Below are 26,042 nucleotides of genomic sequence, written 5' to 3' on the forward strand. Positions count from 1 at the left end.
CAGGCTAGATTAAAGAAAATACTCAGATCAGTTAATTAATTAAGCAAATACTCTTTGCTTGGTATGAGTAATGTGTCAACAAACATGTTCTCATCTCTCTGCTACTTGGTTTTTGTTTTGTTTTGGCACTATAGTTGGGCTATCTTTGGTGTTTTTCACATGTTCTAAACCCAAGGGTAAGTTAAATGTGTCCTGTATTACAGTAGCTACTTTCTGCTGTAGCACGCTAGGGGATGTCTATAGGTGTGCCAGGTAGCAGTGATTCTCTTGTCCAGTAAGGATGGGAAACCCGCCAGCAGTGCCACTGAGGGTTCATGATACACAGCAGCATACCCAAGGTTCTGAGAAGCTGAACTGTAAAGAGATTTGATTAACAAAGCTCAAACCTTAATCTAGGGTTTCCCAAACTTCCTAGAGTAAGTGACACTCTTTTTCACAGCACATGTTTTACTATTCCTTAAGCCATTACAGGGCTCAGCCAGTCGGGGAACCTGATTAAGCCATAACTGAAATTTGACTAAACCTTTTGGTAACAAAAAGATCTTGTCGGAAACACAGTAACTATAAATTATTTCTCAACTAGCGTTTTCAGAAGCACATAGCACCAATGGCCACTGTTAAGAAGGTACAGATATTTAGAAGTTAATCTAAGCACATTTCAATTCTACAAGGATGAACATGTTTAGGAAAGTGGCTGGAAATGAACATCTTATTGAGCCCTCACAATGTGCCAGGTCTATTCCATTTCTAATGTAATCTTCAAAACAAACTGGCAGAAGGCCATTTTGTAAGTGAAGAAACTAAAAGGTTAAGTTATAGATCACTAAATGGCAGAGCTGGGAATGAAACTCAAGTCCGTGTGACTGAAGATTCAGAAAAGTTGGAGGTTTCAGGTGAGCGTGCTCTATATATCATTATGAAAAGCATGATAAAACCACCTTAAACGTTACTGTAGAATGTAACTTGAACATCTCTAGAAAACCACTTTCAAGAGTCTGTAGGTCCATCTAAAATAGCTGAAAGCATTACCTCAATTAGATTTCCTAATGTGTGATGTGGACCAAAAAAAATGCTTAGACTCAGATAAATCCAGCAGTTAGAAAAATTTACTTGCAATCCCCCAATCCCTCACTTACCCCAAGAGCATTTTAAAAATAATTCAAAAAGTAGCTATCAAAGACTCCAATCAATTCGTTATTGGTGAGGTGTAAAAAAACAGAGTCACAAGAGTTCCAAATGATTAATTTATAAAAATAATAAAACATTTATCAAAATGAACAAGAAAATCAGGATTCAGTCTCATCAATGTCCTTATCTGGGTCTTGCTCGGCAGCCTCCTTTTCCTGTTGTTGTTTCTTCCAAAGTTTGGCCATGGCCAGGAGCTTGAGGTTGGGCTGGTTGGCAGCATCTTCTGGAAAGATGTAATCATAGTACTCTTCCCAGCCTGCATCAGACTATGGGAAAAAAAAAAAAAAACAATGAAAAGATAAGCTAACACGTGACTGAAATACACTGCAGTTAAAGTGCAGAATTTTCACCACAAAACCCACAGAGTTCTTCAAATTTAACTTACGTTCATTTTACGAAACCACACCAAAGCCCATCTCAGAAGAACCAGGGCTGGCTTGCAAGATTGGGCTAAACAAGTAGCTGTTGGGTGATGGACATTAAGGAGGGCAGGGGATGTGATGAGCACTCGGTATTACAGAAGACTGATAAAACTCTTAATTCTACCTCTGAAACTAATTATATACTACATGTTAATTGAATTAAAAAAAAAAACCCCAAACAGTAGATGTTGGGGTTGGGGTTGCTACAAGTGGAGCTCACTGAGAGCTAAAAACCAGTGGGAAAAGATACTAAAAATCAAAGCACAGCTCCTCCTCTTTCATCAACCAAGATATCCCATGTTCCATGTCCACCTTCATCTAGATTTTAAGTTTTCTAAGATTTTAAGTTTTTAAAGACTTATTTAATACTCAGTAACCAAAGTCATAAATCTGTGCACTATTATTCTGACTCCTTGCCCTTACAGCCCCACCTCCAATTGGTCATTTATTTGGCTTCCTAAAGACTACCCTAGTGCCAGCTTCCACCATCACTTGCTTTGCTTACAATAGCTTCCCCAATAGGTCCTCCTCAACTCTGAGCCCCTTGGGTATGCTTGCAGGAGATGCCAACCACTAGGTCATGTTATTTTGTGCATAAGGGCCTTCCTATAGCTTACAAAGTCTGTGGCTTGGATCCTACCTAAAAGCTAAGTTTCATTTCCCTTCACTCTGACCTCCTGTTTAATGCTCCAGAAACATCATGCTTCATATAGCTCCCGGAATCAACCACCTCCCAGAAAGCTTTGCCACCTATCTCCCATTCTCCACCCCTGGGTGATCTATATACTCTGCTCTGTGTTTCCAAGGTAGACAGACTGCAACCATCTCCTACTCCAGGCTATCTGCTCCCATGTTCAGATTCATATATGACACTTAAAAGTACAAATTTCAAAGTCAGATGCATTCTGCTCATCTGACATGAGATGACCAGCACCAGAGGCTCAGTTCTTACCCCATCATCAGCCTGGACCTTTCTTCTCTTTTTGACTTTCTCTGGCATGAGTTTGTCTACTCTTTCTTTATCTGATACTGTTCCAAATTCATCTTCAAAGCTTCGCCATGATTCCAGCAACATAAGTCTCTCTTCCTTTTCTTCACAGTTCCTCATGGTTTTGTTAGCCTCTTCATAAATCTGTCTGCATTTAGCCAAACTTCCTTCCTTCCTTGATGATAGCTCAAACTGTGCAAAGCTGATCCATACCTTTAGAAAAATTATTACAGAACCAAATTAACCATGTCACCCAGAAAATGGTCATGTAGTAATGCTAATTCTAGTTAATGACATCTGAACATACTAACGTGTTTATCTATAGTATTCTAAAGAACATATTGATTATATGCTTCAATAATGTTGAAATCAGTCTGCTTCTCTAACCAATTAGGTGTTTGAAATAGTCGTAAAATCCTGGAAAGAGTTTAACTTTTTACTCAATCCTATGATATTAAAGTTATTCAAATGCAGTATAAATACTGACCTGCTATAAGCTTTATATCACAAAGTCCTCTGAGACTCAGAGGCTCTTTCTAAATGCAAGAAAATCATTACAAACCAAACTTGAAACACTTAAAATACAAAAATATGTTATTTCCTTCAGGACTGCTGATTCAACCAAAATCAGAGATAATCTACAGAGTGCAGGGTACCTTGACATGCTGTGTCCGCTGAAGCAATCTTCGGTAAAGATTTCGTGTTCTCTCAGTTTCTTCCTGCTCAATTTCAAAATCAATGTATGATTTCCAAAGCACCTACAAAAGAAAACTTAATAAATCAGCCTTGACATTTAAAGAGCAACACGTCCCTATCCAAAGCTGAGCTTAACTACCATTCCAACCTAGAACACCTAGAACCTAGGAACTTCTATGAACAGTTAAGGAACAGGCAGCATCTGGACACAATAAAACCAGTGGTGTTTACAAGCTGGCCAAAATGTGGTTACCATTCTACGTTATGAGATAAAAGGCTTTGGATTCAGGATTCATTTTTGGATTTTCTTTCAGAGTTTTTCAAATGCTAGACTTACCAAGAAAGGCTCAGAGATTGCCAAGTCTCCTAGACATTGCCATGATCCTATCAACTTGACATTGCCAGAAGACATGCCTAGATTAGCCAGGATATATTCTTCTTACCTCCACTGTAAATTCCTTCATGTCTGAGTACCCAGCCTACTTGCTGGGTACTGCCTGTCAGAGAAAAAGGATGAAGTAAAACATGGCCTGGACGCCTAGCAGTGGAGGCCAGGCGACGGAACCAATAATACACAAAGCCCTGGTCTATGCAGCCCAAGCCATAAAATGAAGTCACACTGGGGCAGGACTAACAAAAAAGGCTGGGTGAGTTCAGTGGCTCTCAAATCCAGCCTCTCCGTGGTTTGGCGCCACCTTGTGGCTCAAGTTTAAATAGGGAAGGGATAATTTTAGCTCCTATGATAGGTCAGGACCTTGGCAATTTAATTTCAGCAATATGGTGGTTTATACAGAGCTTCTTTTGCTGGCCCGATCTGGGAAAAACTGTGCCAGGACAATCTAGAGATGTGCAGTCTCAACCTTCATCTGCCCTATTCTCCAGTCAGAGCTGCTTGCTGCCTATTTCCTTGCCTGGCCATCCCTGCCCCATCTCCTTTAGTTAGCTTTCTATTTGTTTTTGTTTTAGCCTTCTATTTGAAGAAGGGAGGAAGAGAGCCAGTCACCAGCCCTGTTATACCCCAACTCATCCTGGTGTCATCCTGGGGCTTTGCTGGGCTCTGGTATCTTCCTAGAGGGCTGCTTCTTCCACCCCCATCCTTCTTCTATTGCCTCCAACAGTTAAGTACTATCTGAGTTGACAAGACTACAGGTGAGTTTATCTTTATACTCTAAAATACACACACATCTAGGTGGTCATCTAAAGCAATACTAGGGAAATATCTAAAACCAAATCATATTCATCTCGAGATCCTCACCTCCGGCATGTCTAAGCGTGGCTGACTGATGGCTAACTCGTAGATTGCCCGGGCTCTCTCAATATCACCAAGGATTGTTTCTAATTCTGCAAATTTAATCCAAGAGGTACAGTTCTCAGGTCCAAATTCCAAGAACTTTTCATAAAGCTTCCGGCATCTGTCGAATTCTCGAAGCTGCAGCTCCAGTTCTATGTAACCTTTAAATAACTTGTTCTTTGGACATTTGCCTATGGAAGTTCCCTGGAAAATAAAACGACCAAAACACTAGGATATGTGGGTTCAACCTGTGTACAGACATCACCAAACTATCCTAGCAGCTGTTCTCTGCTGGGAAAAAACATGGCAAGCTATTCTTTCCCTCTGTGGTATCACACTGCCCACGCTGCTTCTTAACAAAAGGCTGACGGAAACCCTGCACTTCACCCAGCTGTCAGGAGGGCTGATGCCCGCTGGTGCCTGTTCAAGACGGGGTTGCAGAACTGTCTCACAAGTACTTTGGATTTTACTTAGTTTCTCAGGGGCACCTAAGGGAATCCAGATGTCAGATGGATAAAACGTCCTGTAAGTAAAGTAGTGATCACAGAATGAAACCTGCTGTGCTGCCCTCAGCCAGGCAAGAGTGGCCTACAAAAGGACCACTGCATTTGAACAGTATTTGATCTTATTAAGAGACTTCAGGATAGTTGCTAAGAGGATGGCACAGGTAATACTCCCAGGTTTTGCACAAGATCAGTCTACTAAAGATCTGATTTAAGATCTAATGTGATGTAACATCAGATCTTCCAGTCTGAGAAGAGATCTGGTAACTGGCAGCTACAGATAAAGCTGCCAATGTTAAAACAGAGTAATTAAACATTATCACCCAAACTTCAAAGGCCATGCATTCTCTGACACACCTCAGGTTATAAAGGCAGAACACTTTTGTAGCATTCTTAGTAGGAACTGTCCAACTTATAAGCACTAAGATTTAATTTCCTCCTCAAAGAAGTCAGGAATGCATCTTGATCCTTCTTTTTTTTTTTTTTTTTAAAGAATTTATTTATTCACTGGGGGGGGGGGGGGGCGTTGAGAGAAAGAGAGAACGAGAGAGAGAACACATGCAGGGAGAGAGGCAGAAAGAGAGAATCCCAAGCAGACTCCATGCTGAGCATGGACCCCAGTGTGGGGCTGGATCTCACAATCCTGAGATCGTGCCCTGAGCCAAAATCAAGAGTTAGATGCTCAACTAACTGGATCACCCAGGAGCCCCCTGAACCTTCCTTTACTTACCAAAGCTCTTCTGGCAAACGGTAAATTTTTCTGTCTTATTTCAAATTGTGCGTACAGTAACCACATCTTGGCAAACGTGAACTAGAAAACAAAAGCACACAAAAACATCTAAAAGAGTTGTTTCTATTACACTGGTTAGAAATTTAATAAAAGGCCACATGTAATTAGATTTTCCTAAATATTCAGAGCTAAGACAGATGCGTTTTCTTGTTTTTAAGTGAATATGATGATGTTTATTTCACAAAAGTTAGAAAGAGTAATCCAAAGACTTCACTGTACTGCATGGCCCTGCAGCCCCTACTGAGAACTGGCTTTGTTTTGTGGGTATGCTTGTGAGTGGGAAGAACAAGCCACCACTAGTCTAGACAGTAACTTGGTCAAGTCTCTGCTGGCTTCTCATGCTGGGAAACAGGACAGAGAGAATGTCCCAACTACTTCCAGAACTCGTGCACCCAGTGCTCCCTCACGCACACATGTCCCATTGGATGGCAACAGACACCTGTTTGTTGTCTCCTGCACCTGCTGCATGCTCTCCAGATGTGCATCTTCCGCCTTCCACCCAGCCTGTTCCAATGACCCATCCTCCTCTGAAATTCTACCTTATTCTCTGTATTATTCATTGGTTATTTAACACAGGCTGCCCTCTCAACTAGACTGTGAGGTGTTTTCAGAGGCGAAGGGCATACTTTGTTCTGACAGGTTTTTGCTTGGCAAACTATTCAAACAGTTAAGTATTATTTCATAAGTAACGGAAGCAGGATTTTGACAGTTTGGAACACACCACTTACAGCAAACATACCTTTTTATGAGGAATTAATTCCAAAGAAGCTTGATACACCTGTCTTGTCCTCTCGGGATCCTGTATTAGGAACGAAATTTTCATCACATATTGAAGTCTGTTACTGATGCTGGTTTTGCTAGTACTAGTAAAAATGTACACCCCCACACGGAGTGTTTTCACAGCATGCTATTCTCAAACCCTGATTTCATCATTTATGATCAAGTGTGAACCACCAGGGGCCATCAAACTTTAGTTAAAGAATCACCAATGAGATAGCCATCAAACCCTGAGAGCTTCGCTGTAGAGAAGCTTTTCGCCTGAGAGCAGAAACAAAGATGAGTTATAGCCTCAGATCAGTAGCAGAAAGCTTATCTTTCCCAATTAATTTAAAAACAGCCGATTTCTGAAAATCCCCCTTGATCTTTACTAAAAGCAAAGATGTGTGTTCTAGCTGTGATCCCTACTGAGAAGGCAATCCAGGAAACGACACAAAATAAGCTAAAGGCTGCTTTACTGTTCCCTTCCGAAGTTCTAAGTGATAATCTTGTGCCTCAGGTCTGAAACACAAAATACTACAAAATACCTCACCTGGACCAATGACAGGTTTAAGAGTTTGCAAGGCTGCAGAGAGAGTATGTAACTGTATGGCCGAGAATCTAAAGCTAGATTCCTGTTTCAGGGATCGCACATGTCCATACCCACCGCTACCCAAAACAGCAGACCTATACGCGCAGAGCTGACGCAGCCATCAATAGCTGATACGGAAGTCCACTTTTTACCTTGGCCTCCAATTCTTCATAGAGTGCATAGTTGACCCACAGATAGATGTAACGCTTCCAGTGCCGCTTCTCTTGAATGGGTGGCACATTGGCGATGGCTCTTTCATAGACTTCTCGAACGGTTTCTGCTTCTGCATCACTTTCCACCAAGCGCAAGTAATCAAACCATGCATCATAATTGTGTGGATTAGCCTAAAAGACCGTAAGTTTAATGAATAAAAATCAAACCAAGAGCTACACTCGCTGGATTCTGTGAGGAAAAAGAACACCCTTGATTGACTGTATTTTAGCAACTGTTTTTCTAGATTTCACAAACTAGCTCATTTAAAAATACTGTTCCTAAAAAAAAATAAAAATAAAAAAATAAAAATACTGTTCCTGAGATCCTATAAATAGAAAAGAAAAAGGAACATAGAGGACAGATTATTTGCCAGGTATCCCACGGCAAGGCCGCTTTCATATACAACCACCACCCTCAAGATAGTTACTCAATAATCAGATGCCTAGTTTTATGAATGTATTTGTTTATATATGTGACTGCATATCATTATGATGTCTAGATTTAAAATTACAGTGCAATCAGAACCATGGCCACAAATGTGAAATCTGCCTTCTCCAGTAAGTTATTTATCTTGAATATATCTTACTGACCTCATTTAACACAGGACCCAGTCCTTTGTTTGGCAATATCCTAATTAATTTGACTTAGCAAAAGCCTTAAGATACACAGCAGATTAGTGAAACACTACTGCCTTTGAATCTGAAACAAAATAGTACATCACAGATAGAGAAGAGAACCATATCTACAGTACATCTTTCGTTCAAGCAGTTAAGCTAAAAGGTAGTGCACAAAAGCTATTTGGCTCAATCTCTGACTCGTCCATCTTCTTCAGAAATGAGTTCAAATGGATTCCCAGCATTTGCTCAAGTTCTACGGTACACAATCAGCAAGCAGCAAAGTGACTTTCAACATGTGGGTGGCAGAGCAAACCCAAGCATTGCTTGCTGGCCTTTTCTATGAGCCCTGCTGATTCCCGTTGCAGTGGCTGCCGATAACTGCAGACGTATCAGCAAGAGCATGATCCCTGGGAGTCCTTGCTTGCTATTCTTCCCTTCATTGTAGCTGCTATTGGTCAGCATGTTTGTTACCTACAGGGGTCAGCGTCTGCATCAGCACTCACCTTCACTTCTTCCTCATACTGGAATCTTCGTTTGCTCACAATGATGTCTTCAATACCCCGCCTATCACCAAACTTCTTCTCAAAGATGGTATAGTTTTTAAAGAGTTCTTGGGCCTCCTGCTTTGAAATTCTATCCAGGGCATACTTGTAGATCACTCGTACCCTTTCAAACTAAAAGCAGATAGGAGGATTACTTCTCAACACAATATTCTCACTCTAGCAACAACTTGGAAAGTAATTATGACATAATATATTACCTGTAAGATTGTGCGGTTTCAAAATGTCCTAAAAAACTTTTTTCTCCCTCCTGTTGAGGTATTTGTCAGGGCACACCAATACTCTTCTTTGAGCTCCACGCCTAATACTGTCTACCTAACACTGCCAGTTGGGTATCGTCTGTGCATCTAGGACTAAAAAGGTCCCAAACTGACCTCCTTTTTCTCACCATCAAACCTGGGTCTCTCTGTCTTCCCAGTCTTTGTAAGCAATACCTACAGTCATGCACTTGCTCGAGCCCCAAACCCCAAGAGTCCTCCTTGACTCTTCCTGTCCTCATTCCCCACATGCACTACCTCAAAGAGCCCTGCTACCTCTACCTTTTCAACATGGCCCTTTGTCCCCCCCCCAACCCCCAAACCATCTCCATTTCTTCCACAACCACTTCAAAAGTCCCTTTATTTCCACTTTCACCGTTGTTTTCCCCAATACAGTCTACATGGATTAGCTAGAGGCCTTCCTTAGAATATAAATCACATCCTACCACTCTTATGCTTCAAACCCTTCATAATTCCCACAGGCTTGACCCTGTATTTGGACCTTAGCCCATCTCTCTCGATTCTGTAGTATCTGAGTTACTTTAAGGGATTACTTCCATATATATTATGGAGGATCAGAACCGATTTATTTGTGGGGCAACCTCTGTTTTCATTTCAAATTCTGTTCTCTGTTCTAAAGGCTCTGGACTTTTGTTTTCCAGGTTTATTACCTGTAGAGCCCTTTTATGAGGAGAACAAATGATGAACTTTCAGTTTACATACAGTATTCTCATCATAGATATAAAAGCTTAATTTTCAAAAAGGACAACACAATTAGGACACTTTAGTACAATTGCTCAGTTCCCAATCTGCAGCTAAGCCACAAATGTGTGCTGTTCTCTGAGAGATTCTGGAAACATTTTTTCCAAGGATAAGTGAATAAGAAAATGGAATGAACTCCATGTGCACAAGTATTCTTTCCTAAACTGTTCTGCAATGTAACTGAGATCTTCAAGTGTACTTACTTCTTTCTGATTTTCTTCAAATTTGGCAAAGGCAACATAAAGGTGTTCATCCATATGTTCATCTCCAAAGAATTCAACAGCTCTCTCATACACTTTCCGTGCATGGGCAAAATAACCATGTTTTTCTTCAAAGCGAGCATACTTGATCCAGTTCTTAACATCAGGGTGCACGAGAACAAGTTCAGGGGAATTAAGGAAATACCATGTAAGACAACAAGGCTTTAAAAAAACAAAAACAAACCCAAACCCAAACCCCCAACAATACAAACTATAGGGTTTGATAAAACATATGCAAAGGTGAAGAACCGGTAATCTGTAACCTCTGGCAGGGGGTTGTGTCTGGTTCATCTGTCTTCCTCCAGTGCTTATTCAGTATTTCTGTAGTGGGTACAAATGGGACTTTTGAGAAATGAAAAAGCGGAGGTCTGTTATAAACCATGCTATCCTGGACAATTCATTTAACTTGCCTAAGACTCAGTTCTATCATCTGTAAATAGAGAAAAATAATACTAACCCAACTCAGTGGTTTTATTTATTTATTTATTTTTAAAGATTTCTTATTTATTTATTCATGAGAGAAAGAGAGAAAGAGAGAGAGAGAGAGGCAGAGACACAGGCAGAGGGAGAAGCAGGCTCCATGCAGGGAGCCCGACATGGGACTTGATCCTGGTTCTCCAGGATCACACCCTGGGCTGAAGGCGGCACTAAACCACTGAGCCACCCAGGCTGCCCCAACTCAGTGGCTTTAAAGAAGGAAATGTGTGTAAAATCCCTTGCAGCTTGGGGCCAAAAGAATGTGTCCACTCAACAAATGGCACCTACTCTATTATATGCTCAATAACATTAATATTTGAATTAATGACTAAGAAAAAAATCTCACAAAAACAAAACTGCTAAGTACTGGCAAAAGAGAAGAATTTTTTAGGTTTTTCTCTTTTTTTATTGAAATATGGTTGACATACAAAAGAAAGTTTTGAATTATTTTATATCTTAATAGATTAAATCTATTTTCATCTACTTTGCTTAAGGAAATCATTAATTCCATAGTAATATGTTCAAATATGGCAACGAAGTTAACAGCTGGGTTCAAAGCCCATTTCCATTACTACCTGAGAGACCCTGGCCATGCTGCTTATTGCGCTCGTGCCTGCATTTACCATCCTGCAGACTGGATTAGCTTCTGCACTGCAGGACTGCCTAGGGATTAAGCGATGGTATCTGTAAAATGCTTACAACAATGCCTGGCACATTAGCAAGTACTATACAAGCTTCTGTTAAATTAATCATATTAAAATGGGCAGAAGTAATGGAGACCTTAAAATTGCATAGTAAAGTTGATTGTTGTTTTTCCTGGCAGCTTTGTTCTATTAAGTCACTTAAACAGCAAATACCAAATCACTGTTTCCAAGGGCAATGTGTATACACACACAGACCCTTCATATAGATTTATAATCTTAAATCCTAAAAACACCTAATCTTGGTAGATTTGGTTTTATTTTATAAAGGCAAAATTGAGGTTCAGAAGTGTTAAGTGACTTGTCTGAGGCTGCTCCATTAACAGGTGCCAGAGAAAGGACTCACACCCATCCAAATGGCAAATGGCACTGCAGCTGGAATTTGCTACACTATGCTGCCCTCCTATCTCTATCCTTTGAATGGACTCCAGTAGTGCTGCTAATGATCAACACCCTAGAAAAACCTAGAAATAAAGCCCTAGAAAAACAGGACTGGCTACAGCAGCCAAAGCCTTGCTATGTCACTTTCCAGAAGGAATGCCAAAATATAAACAAACCCAAAGTTTCACTGGAAAAAGCTCAATTACCTAGACCACAAACTTTTACTCTGACCACCCTATTCTCTAGAAAAAATATATATAGCTCATGAAGCAAATAAAACCTCTATCTTTGGCTTCCAGGCTTATGTTAATGACTGTCCGTATGTCCAGACTCTGACTATACCTCCATGGAAGCGGCAGTAACCAGGACAATACTCACAACTCATTCAAAGGATATATCGTTCATAAATGGTGCGGGCCCGATCCACCTCTTTGTATCGCAGCTCAAAGTTGATGTAGGAATGCCAGGCTTGCTCCTCAGGCTGCCATTCCATCCAGCGCTCAAACACCTGCCGGGCGCCAGCAATGTTTCCCAACATCTCCTCCATGTATGTGTACTTGTACCTTTAATAAAATCATCCCAAAATATCTGTCTTGGTCAAAATGACTTAGGGGGAAAAATTATCTTTTTATTTATCATTTTTTAAATTTATTTATTCATGATAGACACAGAGAGAGAGAGAGAGAGGCAGAGACACAGGCAGAGGGAGGAGCCGGCTCCATGCGGGGAGCCCGACATGGGACTCGATCCCAGGTCTCCAGGATCAGGCCCTGGGCTGAAGGTGGTGCTAAACCACTGAGCCACCGGGGCTGCCCAGAAAAAATGATCTTTGACACTTTGTAAAATGTGAAGACTTAGGACTTTATCTTCCCCAAAGGTTAAAACGAACATGTTTCCTTATCAAATATAGACCTGGAAAGTGTGAACCACAGGGAATAAAGACACATTTTTCTTAAAAATCACTTAGTCCAACAAAAGTTTCTTATGCACAAAAGATCACAACCCAAATTTTAGTTTTGATTATATAGCTATTACATGTTGTGATGACTTAATATACTATAGGACACTAAAAACTACTTACGGTATGTTTAAAGAAAAAGTAGAATGTCAATTAAATATATGTGATTACAATTATTAAAATAAAATAAATACACAAAAATGTAGAACTTTTCTGGCCTACAAAAAGCTGCTTTGGTAGTTCAAAAACTTACCAGAACTGGTTGACGCGAGGAAGAGTTGTTATGGCTCGGTCCCAGATATTTCGGGCATGGTTGACCTGGCGATTCTTCATTTCCATTTCTGCATATTTTAGCCAGAGTGTAATATTCCGGTAGTCTACATCTAAAGCACGTTCGTATATGGATCGAGCCCTTAAGAAGGCAGATTTGGAGAATATCAAAAGTAGTACACACAACACATGTGGCAACTATCTCAAACCATCTCCAGTGCCCTGCTATTTTACCAGGTATCCACCATGAGCACATTCTGGGCATAAAAAAGTGAAAAGACATGCTTTCAGGCAGCTTACAAACTCTTAAAGAAAGGTAGACATGCACATAATTATACTGCAATATAGTCAAGGTTTACACAAGGAAGCCAAAAGGAAGAAATAATGTCTGGTGCAAATGGCTAAGTAGTAGATAACTCCAGAATTAGTGAGTTGAGGAAAGCTCTAGAGGTCAACGTGTGTAGGGAGGAGTGCTCATTCCAGGCAGAGAGAACAGCTGAGTGTAGGGTAAGGAGACACGATGTGTTCGGGAGTGGCAAGTACATGGGCATAGCCAGGGCAGTCGGTATGCTGGGAGAATGTAGAAAGGCTGGGCATCAGGAAGGGCCAGGTTATGATTTTTATCTTGTTGGCCACTGGTTTCCAGTGAACAGTTTTTATTTAAAAAAAAAATTCAAGTACAAAGAAAGCAGATGAAACTGTGCTTCTCTGACTGTAGAGGGTGTGCTGGAGGTGAGACCCATTTTTAGCATCTCCTTCGCTGCTCCTCCCAGGACTCGCCTACCACAGTGCCTCTGAGGTTCCTCAAAGGAGTCCAAGGGTTCCATGGGACAACCTGGAAAATTACTAGCAGAGGTGTGCTCTTTCACTTGTGCTTTAACTTTTCCTACTTTTCTGTCTCTTAACTTATATCTCGACATAGGAAATTATACATTCAGCAATTTTACCTTTGAATCTCCTTTAGACTCTCTTCCCATTGTGCGTATTTTATCCAGTTACTAATCACGGTCCTGTTTTTTCTTATGTTATCTTCAAAAGTCTGGAGGAAGGGGAAAAGGGTCAAACTGAAGGGAAAAATAAATAAAAATGACATCATCCTTTGTCTATTAATCCTGTTCTAAAAGGTTTACTCATTTTGTTGTTATTTAGGAGAGATTACATCCTGGAACCCTTGAGAAATAAGAAACTCGCGAATGACGGTTACAATCTCAGGTGTTTCTTTTCTTTTGTTTTAAAAGATTTTTATTTATTTATTCATGAAAGACAGAGAGGCAGAGACACAGGCAGACGGAGAAGCAGGCTCCGTGCAGAGAGCCCGATGTGGGACTTGATCCCAGGTCTCCAGGCTCACACCCTGGGTCAAAGGTGGTGCTAAACCGCTGAGCCACCCGGGCTGCCCCTCAGGTGTTTCTTTAAAGTCTTACACATGAAGAGAAAAATTTTAGATATAAAGAATTATTAGCAGAATTGTTGGTATTTTCTCTTCTTGCTAATAGCTAACTGATACTTTAATATACTTTATACTTTTTCCTAGTATGGAAATGTTCTTGACTATTTCTAATAGTCCTCTCAGTAATGTCTCAGAATTTCACACATCACTCTTTGAACATCACTAATAAGTAGATAAAACAGGCTTAGTGGTTTAAAATTATCCTACAGGTGCCTGAGCGGCTCAGGTGGTTAAGCAATCGACTCTTGAATTTGGCTCAGGTCATGACTTCAGGGTCATAAATACAAGCCCCGTGTGGGTTTCCACACTGATCCTGGAGCCTGCTTAAGATTCTCTCTCTCCCTCTGCCCCTCCTAGGGTGAAGAGGTCAGATTCCCAAGTCCACTCTCAGCTCTTTTCCAGGTCTCAATTCCTACCATAAAATGTAGTACAGAGAGAGCACATAATGTGACCTTGGTTAAGACCAGCCCCTTCCAGCTGTCAGATGTTCCACTTGTTAAACTTCCATCTTTGATTCTGCACCAAAAATTATGTCTCTGGTGGACTGAATCTCTTTATACTTTAAAAGACAATTCATGGCATATTTTTTAAAGTTCAGCAAAATGCAATTATCTGGTAACCAGGAGTTACATTACTCATGTGGCTAGAAACACTAACCTATCCTTATAGCCTCTCTAACCAATGAGGAATTCTGCAAACTTTAACCTATAAAGTAATAACAATGTTATTAACAGACTGAAAATATCACCCTGACTGACCTTCCTTTTTCTTAGTTTGTAATCATTTAATTCTTCTTCATCTGTGATCTTCTGTTGAGGTGGAGGAGGAAGAAGCTCAAGTTCTCTTTCTTTAGCTTCTCTTAAGAGTTGCTCAGCAGTTATCTGTACCTCAGCTGGGGCTTTGTTTTTCACCTTTTAAGATAGAAGATATTCTCATTTTTAGTAGATGCTCATCACACAAGGTTTAGGAAGCAAAAAGACATTTTTTTAGGATGGGAACTTTGTATTATTACAAGATGCCCTCTTCATATGACAGGTTTTCATTTCTCTATGAAATTAAACAGAAAACAAAGTTTTCTTTCTTATGCATGGTATTTATTACAAAGCCATAGGTAAGTCTTAAGAGAAAAGGCAGCAAAAATAGCAAGTGTTCTCTTTTAGATTAGAATAATAATAAACCTTGAGGCTGCTTAGGTAAATTCTCACTAGAGGTGTTTTATGAAGATGTGTGCTATATCTTTCCTAGTGTTACAATCTCTATTTACAGAACTTTTCAATTATGCCCCATGTGGATGATAATGCCTCAAACTGCGTTTGGTTGTTTTCATGGCATTTCAAATCAAAGACAGTTCAATAAATTCCCATCATTAGACAGACCATAAGTTTCTTGAAGTCTTAGAGCTGTGCTGTCCAACATAGTAGTCATGAGCTAATGCAGTGAGCCCGAATAGAGATGGACTGTAAGGGTAAAATATACACTAGATTTTGAAGACATAGTGTGAAATAAACCAGTAAACTGCCTGATTAGATTTCCTATATTGATTACATGTTCAATTAGCAATACATTGGATATAATGGATTAAAGAAAATATACAGTTAAAATTAATGTCACCTGTTTTGACTATTTAATGTAGCTACAGGAAAACTTAAAGTTACATAATGTGGCTCACACTGTATATCTGTTGGACCACTGGTGCCCAATAACATTTTATGGAATTGAATTATAAGAAATATTAATTGTTTAATGCCATGTGCGGAATGACTTTGATAATAATGACTACAGCTCACATGCAGTCACAGATGCTGTGCTATGTGACTTATATAAATTATCTCTGGGACTCATCTAAATGGATATGTAAAGGACAAGCTCAAGAGAGCCGCCTGGGCTGGAGAGACAGACCGGAGAGAGGGCGTCTGTAAAGGTTCAGGATAAAGCCCGTCACACATTAAGCACTCAGTGAGTATCAGTCACCGATGGAACTATCATATAATACCAAACTTACTGTTTAATTAAATTAATGCCACTACACAACCCATGCCCTCTCATTCTTTGCAACTCCTACTCAGCCACCAGGTGTCGGCTTAAATACCACTTCCTCAGGAAAGCTAACTCTGCATACCCGTCATACAAACCCCATCATTCCACGGCATATTCCACGCCGCCTCACTCGTATTCGGCAAGGCTGCAATTTTACATTGGCTCGTGTCATTTGTGGTCGTAGTTCCTTCCCCAGCGCCTAGCGCGCTGCCTAAATCCTGCCGAATGATCCCACTCCTCCCTCCGCAAGAACACGTCCTAGAAAGAAGCCGTGCCAACGCGGCGTGGGAGGGAGCGTCTCCGGGGCGACAAAAGCCTGCGCCCCACCGCCTGCCGACCCTTCCACTCGATCCACACGGGGTAGGATGGCTCTAGGCAGTCTTCCGCCGCGGGCCCCGGGGAGGCTGGGGCAAGCCCCTCTCCGGGCCTCCTCCCACAAAGCCCTTCGCGGTCTCCTACCTTGGCCACTTTGGGAATCCTCTGCTTCCCGGCAGCGGTGGAGGCCGCCATGACTGCAGCACAAGACCGCGAGTCAACCTGGACCCCAGAAATAGACCCCGAGGGTGGACAGAAACCCAGAGCTTTCCGACAACAAGCGAGATCCCAAAACAGGAAGCGGAAGTTGCTGGCATGACCTTTGACTTCACGCACGCGCCGTGACGCAGGCAACTTCGTTTCTGTGGTAACCGGGCTGAGCGTCCTCCTCTGAGAGAAGTGTCTTGGAGTTGCGGGAGAGGTGGAAAGTGCTGGCTCACCCGACAGGGACGCGGGGACGGAGTCCGGGGCGTCAGGGGCGCATCCCCAGGTCAGTCTGCGGAACTGGGAGGACTTGCGAGGATGGGTGGGTCGGTCGAACCGTGGCTCCGGGGAAGGGCAAAAGGAACAGAGCTCCGATCCGGAGGCTTGGGGTCGGGGAAGAGAGGTAGGCCAGAAAACTTCCTTTCCCAGCATGCTAAGGGGCGAGCTGCTGCGTTCCTAGGTGGCCTGGCGCCGCGTTGCGTTCTAGGTTTTGTAGTCTTGGAGGTCTCTTCTTCTGGACAGTTGTGCACAAGTGAAGTAACTGAAGGTATCTTAAAGCCAAATAATAGAAAAAAATGAAAATAAATCACCAAAGTACTAGCAAATAAACCATCCTTGTGGTCAGATAAACAGATGCTTAATTTTCTGTAAATGTGCCTTAATTACATCAATTCTCTTAGCCCCATGGTACTTAGCTGTGAGACAAAAATAATAGTATCTATTTTATCATCATTAAAGAGAAAATCTATAAAGTGCTCCGTAAATGTTAGCTGGTGTAATTCTTGGCCTATCTTCAAAAGAAAAAATTAATTTTATGCAAGCAAATAGTGAAGAGAATTTTTTTAAAAAAGACTTTTTAAAATAGCAGTTTTAAGTTCACAGAAAAGTCGAATGAAGGTACAGAGAATTTCTGTTTCTCACACCTGCCGTCCCGTTTGCCCCCACAATCAATATTCCCCGTGAGAGTGGTACATTTTTGCAATTGATGAACCTACACTGACACATCATTATTCACAAGTTAACATTAGGGTTCACATTCTATGGAATTTAGTGACCTGTATCTACCATCATAGAATGGTAAAGAATAGTTTTTCTATCCTAAAAATCCTTTGTGCTCCATCTATTTATTCCTCCTTCTCCTTTTGCCTCCTATAATCACTGATTTTAAAAAAATTTTAGGGCTGCTTTTTTCAGAATGTTGTGTCATTTGCATCAGTATGTAACTTTTTTAGAGTGGTTTCATTCACTTGTTATATGCATTTGGGCTTCCTCCCTGTCTTCGTGGTGTGATAGCTCACTGGTTAAGAAATTTTTACGATTGCAAGGCTCTTTTGGTATTCAGAAAAAATATTCATAAATATAAATATATGTGTGTATTTTATGTATTTAAATCTATCTCCGTAAATAGTGCTATTGAGAAAACGTTAACTCAAGTCATTTGTAACCAGTATAAAAATATTTGCCATACCTCTGTTCTACCTATGTACTTACTTAAATATTTGTAAGTTATCTCACTTTTCACATTTTAAGTAAGTTGAATGAGATTTTATATGACTGAAATAAAGTCGCCTAACAAAATAAACAACTATTAAAATTAAAAAAATGTTTCCCTTATGTGATGTCCCTTAAACTTGTAACTATACTTAACTGATTTAAGTTTAATCTAGCCTCCTTTCAGAAATACACTTAGAATGTTTTATTACTGATTGTCTCCTTCTATCTCACAAGTTTTTATTGTTTGGTAATTCGATGCAGTTTTTTGTTTTTTAAGCAAAATTTATAATCATTATTACTCTTTTTTGTGTGTGCTTTTTTAGATAAACCTGCTTGTTTGCTTTTCTCTCCCTAGCATTTTATCTTATATTTCACTCCCTTCTGATTTTAATTTTATTCACATCTTTTACGGGTTCTTTCAGCCAGGTTCTTTGAGTTATACTTTCTTTCCATCTTTGTTTTAGGTTGTCTTTTTTTTTTTTTTTTTTTTTTTTTACTTTCATCTCTTGGTGATTGTTTAGCTAGGTAAGAATTTTAAGTTAAAGACTGTTTTTATCTTTACTTTCTTAAAGATCCTATTCTGGTGATTGGGAAACTGTAGCCCATAGGTCAAATTCAGCCTGTTTACTATTTTTGTAGGGCCCATGAGCTAAGAATTTCTCTTAAGATATTTTTAAGCAACTGAAAACATCAAAAGTGTATTTCAGGACACACTAAATTATATAAAAGTCAAATTTCAGTGTCCATGAGTAGAATATTTTTAAAAGATTTTATCTGAGAGAGAGCTGGGGGAGGAGCAGAGGGAAAAGCAGACTCCACACTGTCTGGAGCCCAATTTGGGGCTTGACCCCAGGAGCCTGAGATCATGGGCCTGTACTGAAGTCAGATGCTAAACCAATGGAGTCACCTAGGCACTCCTAGAATTTTACTGGAATATAGTCATGCTCATTTGTATTCATATTGTTTCTGGTTATGATGCTATAATAGCAGAGCTGAGTAGTTGCACAAAGAACATGTGGCTCATGAAGCTAAAAGATTTTTCATGTGGCCTTTTACAGAGGAAGTTTGCCAGCCCCGGTACTACTGGCTCTTACTGTTGCTGATGAGAAATATACCCTTAGTCTAATTTTTATTCTCTCATAGGCAGTTTATCTTTTACCTGGTTGCTTTCAGGTTTTCTGTTTTTAGTGTTTTGTAATTTCATTGCTAAATATCTAGGGTTTATTTTTATTTGTTTTTATTTTTCTGCCCCTGAGGATTGAGATCTTTCCTCAGTTCCAAAAAATCATTAGCCATTATTTTCAAACAACATTTTATTTACTTATTTTTGGAATTCCTATAAGTTGTAGATGGAATTCCTGTAGCCATAGATGTTCTTTTTATTCTGTCTTACGTGTTTCTTCATTGCTTTCTATATTTTCTTTCTGTGATTTCTATATATTTCTGTGATTCTTTCTAGAAAATTTCTTCATATCTGCCTTCTAGTTTATTCTCTTCAATCTTGTCTAATGTTTTTAACCCATCCAGTTAAAGTTTAATAACCATATTTTCCATTTTAAAGTTTTTGTTCTTTTTCATAATTATTTGTCACGACTTTTCTCTTTCTACATTTCTAATAATTGTAAACATAGTTATGTCATCATCTCTTTCACAGATTATTATCTGAAGTTCCTGGGGACTTCCACATTACACAAGTAGCATGGGTTGGGATACACGCTACTTTGGCTTAGGATTTGGACTCCTCACAAGTGGTTTTGTTTTCTTTTGTTTTCTACTCAGAGCTATCGGTGGAGAAAGCTGCTTAACCACTTCCATGGGCTAGTGGGTTCAGTTTTTTTAGTCTCATTTATCAAGAAGTCCACCCCTCTGAGGTCCAGGTTGTATGCATGGATTTGGTTTCTGCTCTCGGCATGGAGGGTGGAAACTCTCGCCCTGAGGGCCTGTATCACATTTGATGATTCCAGTGAGCCTCTGTACACAAAGTCACTGCCACCTGGGTGGGGGATTTCCCTTTGCTTCTTCTCTTCCTCCTTTCCTTGTTTCCTTTTTTTTCCCAAAGCTCATTTATCTAATTATGCTTTCTTGTTTTATTTTATTGAAAATTTGTATATAATTATAGCATTAGCTTACGACATCATGTTTCACAAACAGGAAGTCTCTTTCCAGTTTTGCTTTTAAGTTAAAACCAAAACCAGGAATGACAATATTTATGGCTAGTTTTGACAAGAATATAGACCTATTAATGTCCATTTCTACCCAAAGTAGGTAAAAGATATTTGCAAATATGAAAATTTATTGTCTCTACTAATGCCATGTCTTTGTAGAAGGCACCTAATTTCACATCCACAGAGAGTATGGAAAATATTACTGAATATTTAATTGCTCAGATGGTAGTCAGCCAGGTTCTGATTGCCTCCTTTGAAATAATACTGTCATTTTATTGCTTGTTGCTCCTCTCCAATTTGGAGTGAGGAAGCCTTCAGGTGAAACCCCATATGGAATATCTTCCTCCTGGGTCATTGTGCCCATTCAGCATGTATTGTGTTTCCCCTAACATAGAAGATACTGTCTGAAATTATATACATGCCAAGCCCAAAAGAGAGGAGATTTCAGTTGATCCAAAAAGTTTCACACCAGAATTTTAGATGAAAAAGGCCTGGATATGGGTATCAGTGATGATTGCACAGTGATGTAAATGTACTTAATGCCGCTGAACCATATACTCAAAATGATAAAAATAGCAAATTTTATGTTTTGTATATTTTGCCACAATAAAAGTCACAACTTCAGCCTTATATATAAAGTTATATGTTTTTCACATTGAGAAAGTATTATGCATTGAGAAGGTATAATGAAGAATGCATTGCTGTATTTAAAAATACTTTTTAAAATTAAATGTTAAGGAAGATTGACATTAGCGTTATAACATGAAATCAGCTTATATTGCAGCTGGGCTATGTAAAGCCATCTTAGAAAGGAAATGTTATCAGGTCATCAAAACTTGACTGCCACTTTTTAAAGGTGTATTTGTTTATCAAAGAAAGAAAGTGTCTATTGCAAAGGGGATTGATTGGTCCTTTGGTTGTCTACAACATAGAGATGCCCAGGAAACTATGAAGGTGCCACCTAAGCATTAGCCATCTCTTAGTTTCCTCGGCTTGACATCTCTGCAGTTAGGTGAAGGTCCCCCAGACCTCAGGAGCTTCAAGTGACTTTTTGATGTTTACTATTTTGAATCCTGAGAACATTCCTGCTCAATAGTAATAATATTAGTGATGATATGGCCAATATTTACTGAGCACATGTCAAACACTGCTTTCAGTGTTTTGCATATAACAATTCATTTATAAAACCTTTTACAATATGTGTATTATCTCTGATTTACAGATAAGGAAACCGAGGCACAGAGAGTTAAAGTAACTTGCTCAAAGTTACACAGCTAATCGGGGTTAGAAACTGGGTCTCATCTCTGGTACTCTGATTCCATAGCCATGGCCCTGTGTCACCTTCTGATAGCTGGGCTTTCCTTACAGTTATTCTGTAAAGAGAGAGTGTTGTGGATGGCTTTGCCATGGGAAGTGTGGAGGCTAACCCAGCTTAAAGAAATGTTTATTTACGTCTTCAGACTGTGAAGAAAATTTTGAGCCACTATTTCTGATTTTGGGGATGTTGTTGTAAATATTAAGGTTTTCTTCCTTTGCAGAAGGTGAAGACCTGCCATTCTGAGCTCACATTTTCACAAGACAACATGAGGTTAGAATTGAGAGTAGACATGCTCCCCGGTTCACCTCAGTTACCCTGACACCAAGGCTGTGAGGCAGTGGCCACATAGCATACCATGTTCTATCAAAGAAGAGGAAGTCAGACTTGTATTTAGCCTACATGACTTGTTTGTTAACTTACTGGGCTGCAGAAACATCTGGACCATCTGGCTGTTGACTTTTCCATCGTAAATGAAAAATTGGCAGTTTCTAACCCCTCCTTTCAGTTTCTGTGACCTTGGACAACGTAGGGCATCTGCAAGAGCTGCGTTTGCTTTGCAGGTGCGATGGAGGCCTGCAAAAGTTGAGGGTGGTTTGAATTCACGAAGGAGAAGGCCACTGGGTGAGGATTCTTGGTGGCCACTTGCCACCTTGCTAAGTCCCCCTGCCTGACCCTACACCTTGCACCCTTAACATCCAAGTGTTGATGGCTAAGAGCAGTCAGACTACAGTTCATGAACAGCAGTGGACTATGAAAGCAGGGGACCCTTGCCCACAGAGGCAGCCTGCAGGCTGCTTCAATGGGAGGAGTGCCAGGGGGCTGGACTAGAACTGCCCAAGTTTTGATTTCTGATCAAATATGGGTATCCTGAGGCACGTCACTTCACTTCATGGGCCTCAGTTTGCTCATCTGACGAAGGAGGGGCTTTGTCTCATGCTGTGTCAGACCCCTGCAGTGCCCAAGTTCTTTGGTACTTTGGCACATTGAAAATTATGTAAGGATGTACATATGTAAACAACAACAATAACAACAAAAAGCCAAATGATATAATATTGTGTTTTGAAAGAAAACCACACACGCTATATAATTCCACTCATGTGATACTAAAAACTTGGCAAAGATCATCTATGTGGTAGAAGTGGGAATTGTGGTTACCTCTGAAGGGTTGACTGAACTGGGGGGGGCCATGAGGCAGCCTTCCAGGGTGCTGGCCATGCTCCATATTGCTCCTAGGGTCAGCACAGTGGTGAATGGTAATGCCTGTTTTGAGCATACTGGCTAATACATAATAAAATGATTTTCCCTAGGAAAAAAGAAGGAATGGAGGGACAGACAGAGGAAGGAGGGAAATAGAGAGAGAGAGACACACACACATATTGAGACATTAAAAGAGAGATTGAAATCAGTTTGTGGTCTGCTATTCCTGTCAGCAGCATTCCCCAAAGTGTCTTTCTGAAACATTAGATTCTCCACTGTTGCTGTCACTAGAAATTCTCCTCAGAAAAGCTGTGGGAAAGGCTGGGCTATACAAAGAAAGGAGGTACTTTATTATGGAGTTTCTCAAAGACTCTAATGGGCATGGTGGCCCCACAGGAAGGCCATCAGAAACAGCATTTCCTACACTTAATTGACCACAGAACTTTTTTTTTTTTTTCTGTCCCAAAATATCTCTCAGGACTATTGCTTTTAGGGCTCCAGTTTGGGGAACTCTATTTGGAACATGGGCAGAAGTTGCCAGTATTTCCCCTGTAACTCTTGACTACATGCCATGGTGGCCAATTAAATAAAGAGGATTCTGAATCCGTAAATAACTCCTTTCAGTGTTTTTCAGTCCTATTGTTAGAGTATTAAAGTAGCTTTGTTAGGAACAAAGAGTGCAGTTGCAGAAATTTCTAGATGGGCCAGTTCTCAGAAACATCATTCTCCTGGAGAGAAACATGTGGCTGGTTTGCGATGACAGTCGTCACAACCAACCCCCAAGAGAAAATGTGTCCCACCAGTACTCAAACACCATGTTCACTCTGACCACACGGAAATTGAATTAATGTCTGATTTTTAAGTACTGTAACTAGATTGGCTTGTCATCTCAAATTAATGGTGAACTCTTTTCTCTCTTTTTGAGACAGAATAAAAAATGTCAGTGCTCACTTCTCCAAGAGGAAAAGTAGAAGTGGTTCATTGCCGAAGAACAGAATCACAGGATATTTATTGTATCAAAAACCTCATTAGGAAATTTACCCAGAAGCTGTTTGGGAAGCTTAATATCATCTATCTTCTGTAAGTATGTAGCTAAGTAAGCCCAGAATGTTTATCAATTTTTTCCCAGGGAAAATAACTTTATTTTCTTTTGGGGTATGGGGAGATGTCTAGTCTCAGAACTTCTGGAATTGCATCTTGATGCCAGTGGCCTTCATGACTTTGAGCACATGGAAGCACACACACAGACTTACTCAAGGGCCAGCACTCGCCCTATGTGAGTGTCGCCAATCTGGACATCCCATGTTCATGTGAAGTAGGGGTATGTGTACACAGACATGTTCTTGTGGCATTTCTCAAAGCTGTTGTCCCTTTGAATGTTGTGGAGGTAGTCTCAGCAGTTGACCTGGTTCTATGCACCTTCATCTTGGTCACAAGGTGGATACCAGACAGTATCCACCCTCAGAGGGAGACATTACCAGTAAAGAGGCATTTCTTGTCCATGTTAGTACCCTCTGTGGCCTTCTTGGGCATCTTGAAGCCAAACTGATGTTTTTGTACTATGGTGGGAGCTTCTCCTTGCCAGTTTCTCCAAGCAGGACCCTCTTCTTATTCTGAAAGATGGTTGGCTGCTTTTGACAAGCATGTTTGGTCTGAATGTCTGCCATCTTCCTGGCCACCTGAAAAAAAGCCGTTTATGAATTTTATCACATGTAAGGAGGGACCTCACTCCTTGTCTTACAGGGCTTTATGGTGAGGAAGTGGGCCCCAAGAAAATCTATCTTGCTGAGGAGATGTCCCAGAACAACCAATCTCTAAGTCCCACAACAACCTACAAATTGAAAGCGTTTCTCATGGATTTTGGATTTAGGCAGACTTGAGTTTTAATCTCAACTGCCCCACCCACTAGTAGAGTCACTTGGAGTAAGTTAATATCTGCTGCTAGTTTCGAGAATATTTTTTCTGTCAGGCTCTATCTAAGTTTTGCTCGTATTGTCTTATTTACAACTCTGAGGTAGTCACTATCTTGTCCATTTTACAGATGAGAAACTAGAGGTCAAGCAGTTAGTAAGCGACAATGCCCAGATTTGTTCTTAACCATTACTATTAAAATGGTCTTCTAGGGTAGCCCTGGTGGCACAATGGTTTAGCACCGCCTACAGCCCAGGGTGTGATCCTGGAGCCCCGGGATCGAGTCCCACATCAGGCTCCCTGCATGGAGCCTGCTTCTCTCTCTGCCTGTGTCTCTGCCTCTTTCTGTCTCTGTGTCTCTCATGAATAAATAAATAAAATCTTAAAAAAAATGGTCTTCTAAACTTCAAAATATGCATAGATTTTTTCCCGGTTTTTGTTGTTGTTGTTGTTGTTCACTAGACTATAACTATCCTATAATCTATTCCTTATTATTTTTGTTGAAAAAGATAAAAAGATAGCTCACTATTTTAGATTTCATAAAGCTTCACATTTAAATCCAGTTGAAATGTTTAAACTAAGAAGCCAGCCTAAGACATTAGAATTTATGGTTTCTGTTCATCACGCTGATTAATGTAATGTAAATAGACATAATTTTGTGGGAAAGCAGCAGAGCAACATGTATAAAATTCTTTAAAAATGTGTATATCAATTAAATGATTCCATTTTTTGCCATTATGGTGGATTAATGTCCTCTGGATGAAAACAACATGCTGATACACACACGTGAACACAAAAGTTAAGGACTGTACAGAGAATATTATCCAAATGAAATCAGAAACTTTAGGAAAACAGCAGGAATCGATGCCACCTTCTCCTTGAGGATTTTGGCTACATTCTAGAGACCCCCTGCTTCTGTTTTGACAGCTTTGCAAAGAACAGAAGATAAATACTCCCTCCACCTAAGGAGGGAAGTATTAGATCCTTTTGTATAAAACTGGGTTGCTCATTATAAGGATGAATGAGCCAGAAAACCACTGCTGAAGCTGGGACAGTAAGGAAACTAGCCTTTTTTAACTTCAGCATGGAATGAAGGGGGACAAAGCCTTTAAGAATTTGTAAGCATGTGTTCATTTAAGGTCCATGCTAATTATCTATGTAATCCCAAAAAGCTTCAAAACCTCCTAGATAATGAGTGCAATTTCAGACAAAAGCTATGCTTGTTTACCAATCGACTGAATAAAGCAAACAAAGTGGAGAATTTGATTG

The 26,042-nt window shown here is 40.2% G+C and overlaps 2 protein-coding genes and 1 pseudogene across 5 annotated transcripts in view; 1 reads left to right on the top strand and 2 right to left on the bottom strand.

Annotated features, from left to right (window-relative positions):
• Nucleotides 1–1,088: 1,088 nt before the first annotated feature.
• CRNKL1 (crooked neck pre-mRNA splicing factor 1) lies at nt 1,089–16,830 on the bottom strand. Its single transcript, XM_026002333.2, has 14 exons — nt 16,629–16,830; nt 14,891–15,043; nt 13,630–13,721; nt 12,666–12,824; nt 11,851–12,017; nt 9,839–10,017; nt 8,560–8,730; nt 7,379–7,570; nt 6,618–6,677; nt 5,819–5,899; nt 4,550–4,789; nt 3,255–3,356; nt 2,563–2,811; nt 1,089–1,454 (listed from the first exon to the last, which is right to left on the bottom strand). The coding sequence occupies exons 1-14, from the start codon at nt 16,677–16,679 to the stop codon at nt 1,287–1,289; spliced, it is 2,064 nt and encodes a 687-aa protein (XP_025858118.1). The 5' UTR covers nt 16,680–16,830; the 3' UTR covers nt 1,089–1,286.
• The window catches only part of CFAP61 (cilia and flagella associated protein 61), a 277,436-nt gene continuing 268,195 nt past the window's right edge, over nt 16,802–26,042 (top strand). For 3 of the 4 annotated variants that reach the window (XR_011996986.1, XR_011996985.1, XM_072736508.1), the window contains exons 1-2: nt 16,826–16,974; nt 23,792–23,942. Coding sequence is in view for 2 of the 4 variants with exons in the window: in XM_072736508.1 (XP_072592609.1) it covers nt 23,800–23,942 (143 nt within the window). In the remaining 2 variants the exon portion in view is untranslated. Of the gene's footprint in view, nt 16,975–23,791; nt 23,943–26,042 lie in introns of all 4 variants that reach the window. The other variant, XM_026002334.2, reaches the window with a different exon arrangement.
• LOC112922712 (small ribosomal subunit protein uS17-like) lies at nt 24,038–24,529 on the bottom strand (annotated as a pseudogene).

This window comes from Vulpes vulpes, chromosome 14, assembly GCF_048418805.1.
Source record: "Vulpes vulpes isolate BD-2025 chromosome 14, VulVul3, whole genome shotgun sequence".
NCBI lineage: Eukaryota > Metazoa > Chordata > Mammalia > Carnivora > Canidae > Vulpes > Vulpes vulpes.